Source organism: Microtus ochrogaster, linkage group LG10, assembly GCF_000317375.1.
Source record: "Microtus ochrogaster isolate Prairie Vole_2 linkage group LG10, MicOch1.0, whole genome shotgun sequence".
In the NCBI taxonomy this organism is placed as follows: Eukaryota; Metazoa; Chordata; class Mammalia; order Rodentia; family Cricetidae; genus Microtus; species Microtus ochrogaster.
This window is the reverse complement of record NC_022035.1, coordinates 4,871,739-4,886,781: the sequence shown is the minus strand read 5'-3', so window position 1 is coordinate 4,886,781 and position 15,043 is coordinate 4,871,739. Positions and strand designations below refer to the sequence as shown.

The 15,043-nt window shown below is 35.3% G+C and overlaps 1 protein-coding gene across 3 annotated transcripts in view; it reads right to left on the bottom strand.

Annotated features, from left to right (window-relative positions):
* The window catches only part of Glcci1 (glucocorticoid induced 1), an 83,532-nt gene that overhangs the window by 26,409 nt on the left and 42,080 nt on the right, over positions 1-15,043 (bottom strand). For all 3 annotated transcript variants that reach the window (XM_013352453.2, XM_026787553.1, XM_026787554.1), the window contains exon 3: positions 5,337-5,423. In XM_013352453.2, the coding sequence (XP_013207907.1) occupies positions 5,337-5,423 (87 nt within the window). The remainder of the gene's footprint in view (positions 1-5,336; positions 5,424-15,043) is intronic.

The following is a 15,043-nucleotide window of genomic DNA, read 5'->3' as shown; positions in this document are numbered from 1 at the left end:
AATGAAAAAATCCTAATCCAAAAGGTAGTAGTGAGATGGGATTCAGGGTCTTGGGACTTTTAGAAGAGAAGGAATAAAAAAGAGAGCTAATCAAAAATCAGGAAAATTACATAGCTTTTCATCAGCAAGAAGTTTGCTGCCAGCGATTCCTTGCTCACAGGTACACTGCACCAAGATGAAAGCACAATCATCAGAGGATTCGGAGAACTCCAGGGTTCTTATTTCTCAAGTCAAACAACCTGGGAAGTATGTATGTCATTGCTATACTAAAATTTCTCAATAGTATCTGCTACAAAAGACTTTACCCACAACGGTCAGAGTCTAACCCATCCTTTTGGCATGCTATCAGAATTGATATTCCATAGTAAAACTGGGACTTGAATATCTGACACCAACTTGGTGACTTGATTTCTACCCATGGGACCTGTATACTGAAGGAAAGAACTAACTCTTGCAAGTTGTCGTCTGAGCTTCAATAGCCTGTGACGGTATGCACATGTAGACTTCCATGTGCGTGCATGCAGATGCAGGAGCACACGTGTATATATACCAATAAATATATACTACGTTAAAATTTAAAGGCAATGATACTGTAAGAAAGTAAAAAGGCAAATTATACTCTAGGAAGACACAGAACATATATTCAGCAAGTGTAAAAAAATTGAAAGCACTCAAAGACTCAATGAAGCAAATGGGCAAAGATAAGATATCCAAATGGCCACTGTGAACAGAAGAGATGTTCAACATTATCCTCTTCAGAAAAACATAAATTAACAACAAACAAAATAGTAAACACCAAATTCTGGCAAAGTTATAAAACAACTGTAACTCTCTATGTACTACTGAGATGGAAGTTGGGAGTGTCTTTTATTTTAACATGATAGACTTGACTGGAGATTTTCTTCTGCAACAACTACTTATGTCCTTAACATCAAGTGTGAAGATAATAGCACAACAGTAGGAAGCAGTGACAAATATATTAAGATGTGTTAATATTGTTTTATAGAAGAAGAAAATAGCAGTTCAAAGCTAACATTATGTTCTAACAATCCTAATGGAAAACAGTTGTAATGAAGAGGAATCTTGATACTACATTAGAACTGGAAGCTATGGTTCCCAGAACTGAACGATCAGGAAAAAAAAGACCTCTATATAGCCACAAAATTCTACTTTTGTTAATGACATTTGGAACATGTAACACAATAGAACAAACCTTCTTTGTGTAAAGAAACTTTGTTATATTGTGAATTTATCCTTTGTCAAATGTAGGTGACAAAATTTTAAACATTTAGCTATGCTGAAATATTCTAATGGCGCATACCCTGACCGGTAGCACATACTCTCTAACCATTGTTTAGAGTACCTTGAATGCCAGTTTGATGACTGTGTCAACCACTAATAAAAATTATCATTAAATCTAATAACTGCTTACTGAGCAACAAAGCACCACAGAAGCTATTGTTCCATTTGATTTTCAACAAAAGCATGTGAGATAGATACTATTATTATTGCCACTTCAAGGGATGGACATGGGGTAAAGAAGTTTTTAAAGCATAACACATTTGCATTAAGTGATGAATCTCAAATTTGAAACAGAAACAGGATTCTGCAGGCCACTCTCTTAATTCATTATAGTTAAGATCCAGAATGTCTTCTCGAAGGTCGATAGGTGTTACTCAGAGGTTGTGGACGCTTTAAGAGTTAATCCTCAGGGGAAAGGTGAGGTCACTGGGTGTGTGCTGGGAGGATAGAGATCCCAAATCTTCCCATCCACCATGAGGTGACAAAGCTTCAGTATGATGAGTTACACACCACAGGCTCAAAGCAAAAGAGCCCAGTTATCATGGACTGAAAAATTTGAAAAGATGTGCCAAACTAAACCTTCCTTCCTTTTAAGTGGATTATCTTATGTATTTTAGCATAGCAATGGAAAACTAATGCAACCACCATCTATCTATATTGACTGGAGGACTAAGATAAAAAGAAAAAAGAAGATAAATCTTATAAACAGATGAGAATAAAACATTTAACAAGAGTTGAATTATATCACTCCTTTCTCTAAATAATTAAAGATAATCTATTTTTTTTTCTAAAATGAACTTGGTCATAAATCTCAGGCTGTTACTAGTTTTGATTTAAAAACAGATTATAACAAGATCAAGTATCTTCACAGAAAAATTCTACAGTTTGAGTAAAAGCAAATTGATCCCTACACAGTCACATGCCTGCCCATATACAGTTTTACATAAATGACTCAGGGATAGACAAAGACAAGTCACAAACAAACATCTCAAACTAGGCTTGCTTTGGGAGAACTTTCATAAGCAGTAAGTTTTAATACAAAAGCAAATTTACAACTATAATACAGCATTAACAACTGTAACAGAGTGCTGATTAGTTTTTATTGCCAGCTTGGTATAACCTAGAGTCATCTGGAATGAAGGACCCTCAACTGAAGAACTGCCCAAGTCAGATCTGCCATGATTGATGATTGCTGTGGGAAGACCCAGCCTACTCTGGGCAGCAACATCCCTAGGCAAGTGGACTAGGGCTGTATAAAAAGCTAACCTATTGGGCTGTGTGGTGGTGGCACACACCTTTAATCCCAGCACTTGGGAGGCAGAGGCAGGTGGATCTCTGTGAGTTCAAGAGCCTGGTCTACAAGAGCTAGTCCAGGATAGACACCAAAGCAACACAGAGACACAGTCTGAAAAAACAAAAAACAACTAGCATATCACAAGCGAGGAGCAACAAGAAGGCAGCCCAGTAAGCAGTGCCATGCTAGCCCATGCCTTGTGCTCCTGCTCTGACTCCCCTTAACAACGATCTGTGACCTGTAAGATGAAAATAAACTGTTTCTTTCTGTAAGGTGCTTTTGGCCATAGTGTTTACCACAACAGAAAAGTTAACTAGATCATTGTCTAACTTTTGAAAAACATACACTCTTGGTGATAACCACTTCACAGATGGGGAAACACTTGAAAATAAAATTCCTTTCACATGTGAGAACCCTAATGACAAATGGTCTTTGACCTTCAATTTGTAACCCTTTTTTTAGTACTTCACAATGCTGTGCAAGCAATCCTGTATTAATTTTTAACTACAAAATATGTACCAGTCAGGATCTCAACCACTTCACTAAGTAACTTCCTTGATGTCGAGATATTATGAGCTTATAAAACTAAAAGATGAACAAAAACTGACTAATTTACCGTGTGTGCATGCGTGCGTGCGTGTGTGTGTGTGTGTGTGTGCGTGTGTGTGCATGTGTGTGCGCGTGCGTGAACATACAGAACTGCCTTTTAAGTTCTGGTCTTTTTCAATCTTAACTGAGTTTTATTTCCACTGACATCTTCAATCTCCTTTGCAATTTTCTTTCATTTTGAACAAGAATACCACAATTTATACTATTTAAACCCCAAGTTTTCATAAGCAAAACTGCTCGATTACTTTGATTCCATCTAGAGAGATGAAACTGTTTGGTTTTATGGTTGTTTTCTAAGAGAACAATCAATTCTTGTAATTCAGCTGTTCCCTTGTAGTACCATATGCCATGTTGCTATAAGCACTCAGTTCTAACAGAACCATGTGAAATATCAGCAGTATGTCTGAAACCATACTGAATAAAATGGAAGGTTTGTCATTATTTATATTCTATACCTGAGTTTATATCCCTATTGCAGTCTAGATGCATTAGACTAAGCCCTTTCTTTTGCTTCCTCTAGGAGAATCTACATCTACTTATTATGTATATAGATAAGAGGCAGGCCAAAATTACGGATTTTCGACATTATAAGGAGGCTAAAAATAAAATCATAGGCAATATTATGCTACCAGACCATTTGGATTAGATTACACAGTACATGAGTAATTTGGCAACCTAAAGTATATAAAATTAATACTGGTCAGTCTGGAACTCTGCATAGGAAAAACATTCAAGAGAATTCTGAGCCTAAAGAGATGGCTCACCAGCTGAGTACTTGCTTGTATTGCAGAGGACCCAGGTATGATTCCTAGTAACTCCAGTTCCAAGGTATCTAAGGCACTTTTCTGGAGTATGTGGTTCCATACAAACAAGCAGACATACCCAAATACACATAAATAAAATTTGAGAGGAATGTTTATAGTTAACCTATACCAACAATGGTTTACTGGTAACCTTTCAGAATTTTAAGGGGACAATACTGACCCAAGTGTTAGGAGTCAAAAATTCAGTGATATAATTCTGAATTCAAAGTATAAAAGAACTGTGCAGGCTAGTATTTTGTCAAATTGACATAAGCTATAGTTACCTGGGAAGAAGAACCTTAACTGAGATGGCCCTCCAATCAGATTGGCCCATAAGCAAGTTTATAGGGCATTTTCTTGATCAATGATTGATATGGGAGGGTTCAACTCATTATGAACAATGCCACTTCTGGTGAGGTGGTCCTGGGTTATATAAAAAAGGTAACTAAACAAGCCATGTGTAACAAACAAGTAAGCAGCACTTCTACATAGTCTCGGCTATATAGTCTTACAGGTTCCTGCCTTGGGTCCCCCAATGATAGACTGTAATCTGTAAACTCTAAGATAAAATTAAACCTTTCTTCCCCAAGTTGCTTATGGTCATGGTGCTTATCATAGCACTAGAAAGCAAACTAAGACAAAAAATACTTCCCAACCTCAGCTAAAACCAGTACACTCATTCTCTTAAAAGCAATGAGTTGTCCCCACTAAGAAGATGGCAGCAGAGACAGGATAATCATCCTAGATATTTTAACTCTGGGTTTCCTACAGCTTTGAAAGAACAAATAGGTAAAAATTTATAATTTGCATGGAAAAAACCTATCAGGAAAAATAATATATAGCTATATTTTGGACTATTCACAAAATATTAAGGAATAGCTCATTTCTACAAGATTTGGCTTCCACTGTAGTATGAGGTCCCAATGGATCATAATAAGCTGGATATCATAAAAAGCTATCAGAAAACAAAAAGTACTATCTTATTGTAGAAAGCTATGATCTATGGCTCTGATTGTTGTGATTTTTAAAAAAAGCAAGCTAAGGAAAAATAAAGATAACTAAAACAAAAATGATTACTAAAACAGAGATTATTACATAAAATCAGGGTTGATTCTAGAAATGTCACAATTGGTGGGGTACATATTTATTGAGAATATAAAGGCTACAAAAATAAGAAAAATTTACTTTTTACTAAAGTATGTTTCAACTCTGTGACTATGAAAAAAGTAGGTTATAACAAATAGAAGTCTCACTATATTGAGAAAATACTAAAAACAACCCATCAAGATCAAAACAAGTTATAAAATAAAATAAAAAAGATAACATACCTCCTTCAGTTGATCAGCACTTCCCCATGATGCAGAGCGCTGATGGGACCGTTTTTCTGCTCCCTCCTCTGCCCAACAACTAGGTGTCTTTAAAAAACAAAAACAAAATCAAAATGTAAGAAACAGTAATAATGCTATCACCAAATTTCAGTCCGGTGCTCCAATGTGGGTCTCTGTCTCTGTCTCCTTTCATCGCCTGATGAAGGTTAATATTCAGGAGGATGCCTATATGTTTTTTTTTAAGTTCACCTTCTTATTTAGCTTCTCTAGGATCACGAATTATAGGCTCAATGTCTTTTGTTTATGGCTAAAAACCAAATATGAGTGAGTACATCCCATGTTCCTCTTTTTGGGTCTGGCTTACCTCACTCAGGATAGTGTTTTCTATTTCCATCCATTTGTATGCAAAATTCAAGAAGTCATTGTTTTTTACTGCTGAGTAGTACTCTAATATGTATATATTCCAAACTTTCTTCATCCATTCTTCCATTGAAGGGCATCTAGGTTGTTTCCAGGTTCTGGCTATTACAAACAATGCTGCTATGAACATCGTTGAGCATATGCTTTTGTTGTATGACAGGGCATCTCTTGGGTATATTCCCAAGAGTGGTATTGCTGGGTTCAGGGGTAGGTTGATCCCGAATTTCCTGAGAAACCGCCACACTGCTTTCCAAAGTGGTTGCACAAGTTTGCATTCCCACCAGCAATGGATGAGTGTACCCCTTTCTCCACAACCTCTCCAGCAAAGGCTATCATTGGTGTTTTTGATTTTAGCCATTCTGACAGGTGTAAGATGGTATCTTAAAGTTGTCTTGATTTGTATTTCCCTGATCGCTAAGGAAGTTGAGCATGATCTTAAGTGTCTTTTGGCCATTTGAACAACATCTATAAATCAAAAGTTCAATCTCAGGAAAAAGGTGAGGCAAAAGTTTAGTATTGCCCATGAATATGCTACAGAAGTAACGAAGTAACAAAGGGTAAATAAATTTAATTTGTAAATAAATCTTAAATTGTTAAATTTGAGTATTTCAGAAATGTTTAAAACTTATAAATAGAAAAATAACTGGACAAAGTAAGTGGAGGTTCTTTCCTTTGGTATCAATAAGACACAAGGTACAACTGCCATTTTTTGTATACTAGCTAAACTAGAATAGAATTTTAGAAGAAGTGCTACTTGTAGCTTTGCTTCTAGATACTAGTAAAAATGTTTGATAAAAGGGTTCAATGGCCAATAAATTTGGGGGAAATCATAATGCTGCATCTTTCTACTCCACATACAATGCAAGTTAGCATTCTAAAAACTCAAATACAACTTGTTGTTTATTTAAAAATCTGCTTAATTTTCCCCTACTTACATGATTAATGGACACTTACAAGTATACTCACTAACAACACATACGGCATGTTATTATTCCATAGATTTTTTTGGAAACAGTCCTCAATAATTTTACTATTGTATATAACACCATGTTCTTTGGCCACTATACTTTAGGATATTTCTCTTTGTATCCAAACTGCTTCCACTATCAAGGAGGAGAAAAAGAACCTTTTATGCATCTAAACAAACAAGCCTAAAAAAGTTTATCTATAAGAAAACAGATTAAGCCGAGAGGTGGTTGCGCATGCCTTTAATCCCAGCACTTGGGAGGCAGAGGCAGACGGATCTCTGTGAGTTCGAGACCAGCCTGGTCTACAAGAGCTAGTTCCAGAACAGGCTCCAAAACCACAGAGAAACCCTGTCTCAAAAAAAAAAAAAAATACAGATTTAAAAAAGTACTCAAAATCCTCCACGTTGATACTAATCACTTATTTTCCTTGCTAGATTTTAATATATAATGCTTTAAAAAAATCTCTTGTGGCTGACAATGAGTAATATAGAACTACTAGATACTGCCAAATATTTTTCACACCATTCCCAGAACTCCTACTTAAGTCATAAAAACCAACCATGCCCAGATAATGGCAAACTTAACAGCCAAAGGGGAAGTTTTCATAATAGAAACTCAGTCTCCCATGCTTGAATCTCTAAGTCTAAAGTACTGTTTTTATTTGCAAAATTAACAGAAGACATAGTTGACTGAAAGAATTCTGACCTTGCAATAATTATAGAATTATAGGGCCCTTTCAGGATCTGAGGTAATCTATCATCTCTAAGCTTTTTCCTACCAGATCAGACTTACTGTTCATAATTGCATAACTGCATAATCAACTGTTAATACTAATAACGATATTTCTGAAATTTTCTTTAATATCATTGTATTTAACTTTAATGACAGTGAAATATTATATTCTACTACAAAAGCAGTTATTGGATCTGGACAGACAGCTCAGTATTGCTTTTGCAGAGGATCTCAGTTCACTTCCCAGTACCAACATGGTGGCTAACAACCATGGAAGCTAACAACTTTTCTTAAGTCCAGTTCCCGAGGATCCTATGAACTCTGGTTCTCAGTGGGCACTGCACACTCATGATGCCCAGACATACATGTAGGCAAAAGCACCCATACACATAAAAAAATTAAATAAGTAAATAAGTAAATAAATAAAACAAAGGTAGCTAATGTTTATCAGTATCTTATGTTCTAGATAACTATGTTAGAACCTTAACATGAATTATTTTGCATAATCTTCACTGCAATATCAAGTTATCCTCCAGCACCCAGAAGCATAGAAACCTTTTCAGAAGGTTTACACTGTTCTTCTCATCTAAAAAAAATCAATCATTTACACATAATAAGCATTAGCATCTAAAGAAACATAATGATTTCTTACATTATTTCTAAATCTTTACGAGCTAATTCTAAACTATAATCCTATAAAGGAGTTGAACAGTAAGTAGGTCCATACCAAATTAGTCATGGTCCCAGTACAGAGAGAAATATTTTGTTTCTTTTAGGTATATTTTTAGCTATACTAAGGGAAAACTTAGGGTTACTTTCTTTTCTATTTTTTTAAAAAAGAGAACAAACTATCTTTTTTCATTATAGCAATCCAAGTTCCCACTCCCTCCCTCCCATTCTCTCCACTTATCCCCCAGCTACTCCACAGAGAGGGTAAGGCACATTGCTTTGGGGAAGTTCCAAGGCCCATCCTACTATGCCTAGGCTGAGCAAGGTATCTAAAAAGAACAAGTTCCCAAAAAGCCAGTACATGCAGTAGGTATAAATCCTGGTCCCACTGCCTGTGGCCCCTCAGTCTGCCCCAGCCACACAACTGTCACCCACATTCAGAGGGACTACTTTGGAACTATGCTTTTTCCTTTCCTGTCCGGCTGGAGTTGGTGAGCTCCCATTAGCTCAGGTAGACTGTTTCAGTGGGTGAACCCATCATGGTCTTGACCTCTTTGCTCATATTCTGATGCCTCCCACTCTTCAACTGGGCCTTGGGAGCTCAGTCCAGTGTTCCAATGAGGGTCTCTGCATCTGTTTCTGGATGAAGGTTCTATGGTGATATTTAAGATATTCATCAGTCTGACTTTAGGGCAAGTCAAGATTGCCCCCCTCCCCTCTACAGCTTAGTCTCATAGCTGGGGTCTTCCTTGTGGATCCCTGGGAATTTCTCTAGAGTCAGGTTTCTTGCTAGCCCCACAATAGATCCCTCAATCAAGATATCAAGTTTCTCTATCCTTGCTCTCATCTCTGTCCTTCCTCCATCTTGACTATCCCGTTACCTTAAGTTCTCCTCCCACCTTGCCTTCTCCGCTCCTCTTCCCCTTCCACCATCTCTTCTCCCCCAACTCCCATGCTCCCAACTTTGCCAGATGATCTTGTCTATTTCGACTTTCCAGATAGATCTATGTATGTTCTTAGGGTTCAGCTTGTTACTTGGCTTCTCTAGGATCATGAACTATAGGCTCAATGTCATTTGTTTATAGTTAGTATCCACTTATGAGTAAGTACATACCATACTCATCTTTTTGGGTCTGAGTTACCTCACTCAGGATGGTGTTTTCGAATTTCATCCATTTGCATGCAAATTTCAAGACGTCATTGTTTTTTACCACTGAGTAGTACTCTAATGTGGAAATGTGCCACATTTTCTTTATCCATTCTTCGGTAGAGGGGCATAGGTTGTTTCCAGGTTTGGCTATTACAAATAATGCTGCTATGAACACAGCTGAACAAATGTCCTTGTAGTTCAATTGAGCATCTTTTGGGTATATTCCTAAGAGTGGTATTGCTGGATCCTGTGGTAGGTTGAGTCCCAATTTTCGAAGAAACCGCCATACTGATTTCCAAAGTGGTTGCACAAGTTTGCATTCCTACCCAGCAATGGATGAATGTTCCCCTTACTCCACATCCTCTCCAGCATAAGCTATCATTGGTGTTTTTGATCTTAGCCATTATGACAGGTGTAAAATGATATCTCAGAGTTGTTTTGATTTGCATTTCCCCATGGCTAAGGATGTTGAACATTTCTCCTTAAGTGTCTTTCGGCCATTTGAGATTCTTTTGTTAAGAATTCTGTTTAGTTCTGTACCCCATTTTTTAGTTTTGGGTTATCTAGAATTTTGATGTCTCAATTTCTTGAGTTCTTTATATATTTTGGAGATCAGTCCTTTGTCTGATACGGGGTTGGTAAAGATCCTTTCCCATTCAGTAGGCTGACATTTTGATTTATTTACTGTGTGTCCTTTGCTTTACAAAAGCTTCTCAGTTTCAGAAAGGTCCCATTTATTTATTGTTGCTCTCAGTGTCTGTGCTACTGGGTTTATATTTAGGAAGTGGTCTCCTGTGCCCATGCACTGAAGGCTACTTAACACTTTCTCTTCTGTCAAGTTCAGTGTAGTCAGATTTATATTGAGGTTTTTAATCCATTTAGACGAGTTTTGTGCATGGGGATAGATATGGATCAATTTTTATTTTTCTACATGTTGACATACAGTTATTCCAGCACCATAGCTGAAGATGCTTTCTTTTTTCCATTGTATAATTTTAGCTTCTTTGTCAAAATCAGGTGTTCATGTGTGTGTATTAATATGTAGAACATATAAACTACTCAGAAAGTTAAATATCAAAAACCAAGCGATTGCTGTTACTTAAGGACATTTCAACAGAAAGCCCTTGAGCAAGGACACAGGAAACCCAAATGGCCCTATCAACTGTGACTTTAGGTCAAATAAATTTCTGATCTAACTGGTAAACTGAAGGAAGGCTCCCTACTTTTAATTATTATTATTAAGGTACAATCACGTATTCCTTTGATTTCCTAAACAAGTTCTTTTCAGGTAAAGGGGGAAGAGGCTGGATATTTTAATATTGTTTCAAAGAATGAATGAATATATTTTAATTCAAAGTAGTGATTTTACTGCGTAATGACTACAGCCAACTGTTAAATACTTATTCTCAAAGACAGAGAAGGCTGCTGATGGAAAATCATGAAGCTCCCTATACAACAGATTAATGAGATTAAAAAATAATAAAATGCTAACTTATGTACCTTTTAGCACATTAATGTTCCATAGCTTTACTAAAAGTAATCTAAAAATAATTTAAAATAGTAAAATTCTAAATAAGAATATCACCCAGAAAATAGGCACACATACACAAAAAAAATTCATTCAAGATTTTGTTCTTTGATGGATTTTGTTGTTGTTGTTGTTGTTGTTGTTGTTGTTGTTGTTGTTGTTGTTGTTTGAGACAGGGTTTCATTATGTAGCCCTGGCTGTCCTAGAACTCTCTTTGTAGACCAGGCTGACCCTGAACTCAGAGCTATGCCTACCTCTACCTAAGTGTTGGAATTAAAGGCTTAGGCCATTACATCCAGGGTCATTCAAGATTAAACAAACCCATTTCTTATTTTTAAGAGATACAAGTTTTGGTGAAATTGTTTGTCTGAGATAGGGTTTTCTTATATTGTCAAAGCTGTTCTCAAACTTCTAAGCTCAAATGAGCCTTCTACAAGTGCCTGGCTCAAAAAATACATGCACTGAAATTTCTTTCCCATATAGCCAAAGGAGATAAAGAGTGATGACGAAAATTGAGATTTTTTTTCTAAAGTAGTATAATCTATAAACATACTAGGCTAGTAAATTTCATAGATCAAAGTTCTTTCAAACTCATGTAACAAATAATTCAAATTGTATTTACACCATGCTAGAACACAATGGAGGGAAATCTTGCAAAACCTTTTTACAAAGTAAGCATAAACTAGCCTTAGTATTATCTCACAAAAAAAGAACAAAACTTTGGGATTTAATAATGAACTTCTTAATATTTAATATCATAAATAATGTATGCTATTGTATATTTAAGTCTCCGTAAACAATGCATTTATCTAGAAATGTTAATATTCAACCAAATAATAGTCTATTAATGAAATTTATTACAGCTGGGATGTGGCATAGGTGAACTTTCTGTCTTTCGTGCTTGAGAGAATGTGCTCATCTCCACCATGGAAAAAGAAATTTTGAAGGGATATTTTATTATAAAACGCTGTAATGTGTAACAGTGAAATGGCATTTGTTATGTAAGCAACCATTCGTAATATGAACAATCACTCATGAATAAAACAAGAAATTAGTATAATCAGAATATAATATAATACTAGAAATATTATACATCAACCATACACAGCGAAATAGCCACTGAATAAATTTGCTTAGAGACAAGAACAGTATTTGCTAGCATATTCAGTAGTCTGAATGGTTGAGAATATTAGCACAACACACAATTCAAAGAAAAGACTAAAATAAGGAATGGGTAAAAAGAAGACAGAATTATTCTTTATATGATCATATGTCTGGAAAGCTAAAGAAAAGTATCTAAAGATTTATAAAAAACGATAACATTATATTTGGATACAGTACAAATAAATTAGAAGGTAATCAAAGGCCTGAATTACAATAGCAGATGATAAAATACTAAGCAATATAAGCTTAACAAGAAATTGAGTGAATTTAAAAGAAGATTTGAGGTTTTTGTTCTAAAGGATAATAACAATTTAATAAACAGATAATTCTTTACTTGGGTAAGAGATAATATGGTAAAGTTGATAGTTTCACAGCAATATTTTAGCAGAAAATAGTGTAAGATAAATTTAATAAAACTGAAGTCAGCCATAAAGTCAAGGCAAAATGTCTAGGATCATCAATAAAAAAGTTATTTACAGTATAAAATAGTTACATCATCATGTACATATTTATTGTATTTCTACAGGCACAGAAATTCTCAAAGCATGTGCATCTACCCACTACCACATATAAAAATTCTATTAATAATGATTAAAGAAGACTCACTAGTTGGCTGCTATTACTCATACTCATCTAAAGTACAAGGACCATTCTGACCCTAAAAGGCCCTACTTATTAAACAAAATTGATAATACTCAGGAACATATAACTTGAAGTAGTATTACTGTTTCAATACAGAGAATGTATATATTTAAAGGCCCACACATTTTTTAAATAATTTTCCCTAGCCATTAATTATCAGGTAATTAAAACATAGCAATGTGAAAGGAAGAAAATATTATAAATGCCCTTTTAGAAGGGTGAGTCAAATATTTAATATCTATAGCAAGATGAGTACATACTACCTACATAACTCACATTCATTAAGATTATTCCCACAAGAGTTCAAGAATCAATCAATAAACAACAGATACAACACTGAAAGTGATTTTATATATTCCTCTCTGCATCTTCAATTAAACTTAGAGATGTTTTGGGAGCAAGAGCATTTCTTGGGCAAGTGAGGCAAACACTAGATTAAATGCTACATAAATTAGTGGCTGTTTGAGAAGAGGTGAAGAAAAAACAAAAGCCAGCTCAATCTGGGCTCGAATCTCTTCATACCTAACAAGCTATGTAACCAACCATCAGCTAACTCTTCTAAGCCTTAAATTCATCATCTAAGAATTAAGCCTTATATTTAATTTTCCTTTCAAAGTCAAATTTTAAATAAATGACCTCTATCCAGACCCAGGAATGGCAAACCCCCTTTCTGTACCCCAAGATTTATTGGCAATTAATTACTCTGACCCTATTCTAGACGTATGAAATTTGGACCCTCAGTGACAAAGCACATACATACCACAAGCCTACCTGTGTTGTAGGGAGAGATACATGGGTCTATTTAGAACAAAACTACAGGAAGCCTGACCTCCATAATCTGATAGGACCTACTTACTGGGTCTTACTTCCTCAGAGTATGAATAGAATTTAATTTTAAGGATGATGATGATGTTTGTGTGAGGGGTGTATCCAAAATATCTATGATTGTAAAAAAAAAACATTTCAAATTACAGAATATAGTATGAGGTAAGGAGAACAGTTTAGACTTTAGATGGGTTTGGGCCCATATAAACATATCCTGCCATATAACTCCGAGGAATCCCAGAATTTCCTGTCCAAACACAACTTTCTGGTCCCTATGAAAATTTGTCAAAGGTGAGCTGTTTTTTATATAACTATATAATGTAGACTATATAATGTGAAAAATGGGTGCTCATGTTTACTAAAGACCCTGAAAAATATCAAAAGTGGCTTTTCCTACAGCTAATGTTAATATCTAAGGGGTTTATAACATTTGCCACACTTAATTATCATATTAATGGTGGAACAATGAATTAGGTTTCAATATACCAATTGTGCAGATAAAGAGACGTGCAAAAAACTTAGAACTTTTTTCTTTACCTCTGCACTACTCTCTACTTCCCAATTTCTTGGCATTCTACCCAAACATAACATTAATTCTATACTTTCTACAACAATGTGCCCTTAATCCAAGATCCTTTGGTATCAACCACTAATCTTTCTTAGAAATGTTTTCTCTTTTGGCTTCTAAGACTATATTATCCAGTTCTTCTCTCTGCATTTCGTTCTTAAGGCTCCTGTTTCTCAGAGTTGTTTTAAAAGATAAATATTGTTTCTGGATAATGCCAGCACAAAGCATATGGTTAATAAACATAAGATTTTCTTCCCTTGGGGGGTATAATCTAAAAAGAACAGCAACTATTTTTAGCACCATATCAGCTATTACACTAGGAAAGCCAGAAATAATCTGTGTAAGAAATCTAGTTTTAATATGACTTAAATGCACGATCACGGGCAAATCATTTTGCTTCTCTGAGCTTCTGCTTCCCATCTGAATTATACAGCAACATTCTTGTGAAACTTAAACAACATACAGGTAATAAAACAAGCAGTACATGAAATACAGTTAGTAAATGTTTGCCCCCTCTGCCTGTTTCAAAACAAATAGAACTTTTATCTTTCCAAAACTATGTTGAGTCATTCAACTTGTTTTCTTTTATTCTTTATATCTATACTTTATCATAACTGTGATTCCAATTCTTCTAGAATTTGGTTCTCAGTCATCTTTGTCTGTATTTCTTTCTAAATGCCTAGGCCCAAGGTATACAAATTTTTCTTCTGAGAATCCCACTGTTTGCCATATCAAATTTATCCTTTTCCTTGCTAAAACAATAGAAAGCAAAAGATTGCAGCATTAAAAAATTATGAGGCAGAACTCATTGGATGGACAATAAAGCAACTCATTTCAGTTTCCAAGCTTGCCTAACATAATGACAAAAAAACCTGATAGGTAGGGTTTTCATAGACCATGTCCAAAATGCACTCTCCTGCATTCTCCCAATAAGAAACTGTAATTATTTTTAAAACTATTAAGCTCCAAGTGTACTTATTCTGAATGCCCTTAAATTTACATATTTGCCTAATCTAATATCTACTTACTATCTTCTATCCC